This window comes from Pygoscelis adeliae, unplaced genomic scaffold (assembly GCF_000699105.1).
Source record: "Pygoscelis adeliae isolate BGI_AS28 unplaced genomic scaffold, ASM69910v1 Scaffold275, whole genome shotgun sequence".
In the NCBI taxonomy this organism is placed as follows: Eukaryota; Metazoa; Chordata; class Aves; order Sphenisciformes; family Spheniscidae; genus Pygoscelis; species Pygoscelis adeliae.
In genome coordinates this window covers 223,520-224,790 of record NW_008824763.1, presented here as the reverse complement: position 1 = coordinate 224,790, position 1,271 = coordinate 223,520, and the positions used below count along the sequence as shown (strand labels likewise).

The 1,271-nt window shown below is 54.8% G+C and overlaps 1 protein-coding gene across 1 annotated transcript in view; it reads left to right on the top strand.

Annotated features, from left to right (window-relative positions):
* The window catches only part of LOC103916556 (zinc finger and BTB domain-containing protein 16-like), a 46,797-nt gene that overhangs the window by 8,062 nt on the left and 37,464 nt on the right, over positions 1-1,271 (top strand). The window contains exon 4 of the mRNA XM_009323564.1: positions 961-1,073. Coding sequence (XP_009321839.1) covers positions 961-1,073 — 113 coding nt within the window. The remainder of the gene's footprint in view (positions 1-960; positions 1,074-1,271) is intronic.

The following is a 1,271-nucleotide window of genomic DNA, read 5'->3' as shown; positions in this document are numbered from 1 at the left end:
GGTCGCGTCGGGCTTGCCGGAGGTCGGCTTCTTCTCCAGCCCCGGTCGAGACCGGTGGTTGCAAAGCGGCGGGGCGATGGGCACCAGCCGAAAGGAGCGTGGCACGTAGGGGAATTAAGATGGGAGAGATTCGTATAACATGAGCAACAGAGAAAGGTTTATGCATCCTTATGAATAAAGGCAAACGAGGCAGGCGAATCTGCATGTGGTTAGATGCCTTTTAAAATGGGCTTACGAGCCTTCGATGTGGTCGTGACATCTACTCTCACTCCCAGGCTCGAGCCCGGTTGCAACGACCTGCTTTGGGGTGTCGGAAACATTGCGTGTGCATTCGTTCTGGATAATCTTTATCTAGGCTGCAGCGTGCCCGAAACGCTCGGTATCAGTTTTGAACACCGGTTTGCACTCGCAGTGTCTCGGATAACTTCTGCAGCTGACGTGGGGAGCGGCAGCTACCTTTGCGAGAGCATTAAGCACTGCTGGACCATGTCCTTTCGCAAATAAAGGTGGATTCCTCTTTTCGACAAGAGCATCTGCCGGTTCGGTCATTCTGCAGCTGAAGAAGAGAGCATCGCCGTAAAATTTGGGTTGTAGGCGCGAGGCTCTGCGCTCTGGCCGAGGGCCAGGGCCGCCCGTATCATTTTCGCTGTAGTGTTCTTAACTGATTTTAAGTAGATTATGGTTGGATACACGCCCCGCTGTTCTGGTTTGGTTTTCCGTCGGCCTTCGTCGTCTCGTTGCTGTTTTATTGGCACGTTGTTTAGCAAACAAGTCGGCGATATGCAATTGAGGAAATACTTCTCCACGTAGGCACGAGCGCCGTAAGGCGTATTGAGCCTCGCTAGAGCTGCCCGCCGTAAATCCGCATTAAACACCCTGCTTTGTTACCGGTGTCAGCGCGGGAGATGGGCTGTTTATCTGTGTGTATCAGCCGGGCTGATAACCCCGTGCTCTGTTTAGCGCTGTACGAGGAGCGGCTGGCTTGCTGCACGCCGGCATCACCCGTGCGCAAAGGCAGAGTGCCGGGGGGAGCGCTTGCTGGATGCCGGCACGGCGGTGAGCGGAGGATGCCGGTACGGGCGATGCCGTGGTACTTGCCTTGCACGCCGTGGAAGGGACCCCTGCACCCCCCTCTCAAAGAAACATACCTCCATCCGTCTGCAAATGCGCCACATGGAGGGGAGGAGGATGCCTGTTTTCACCTTGGTGACCTATAAAGAAGGCAGGCATCGACCGAGCGGAAAAACAAAGAGAAACTAAAAAAAAAACCA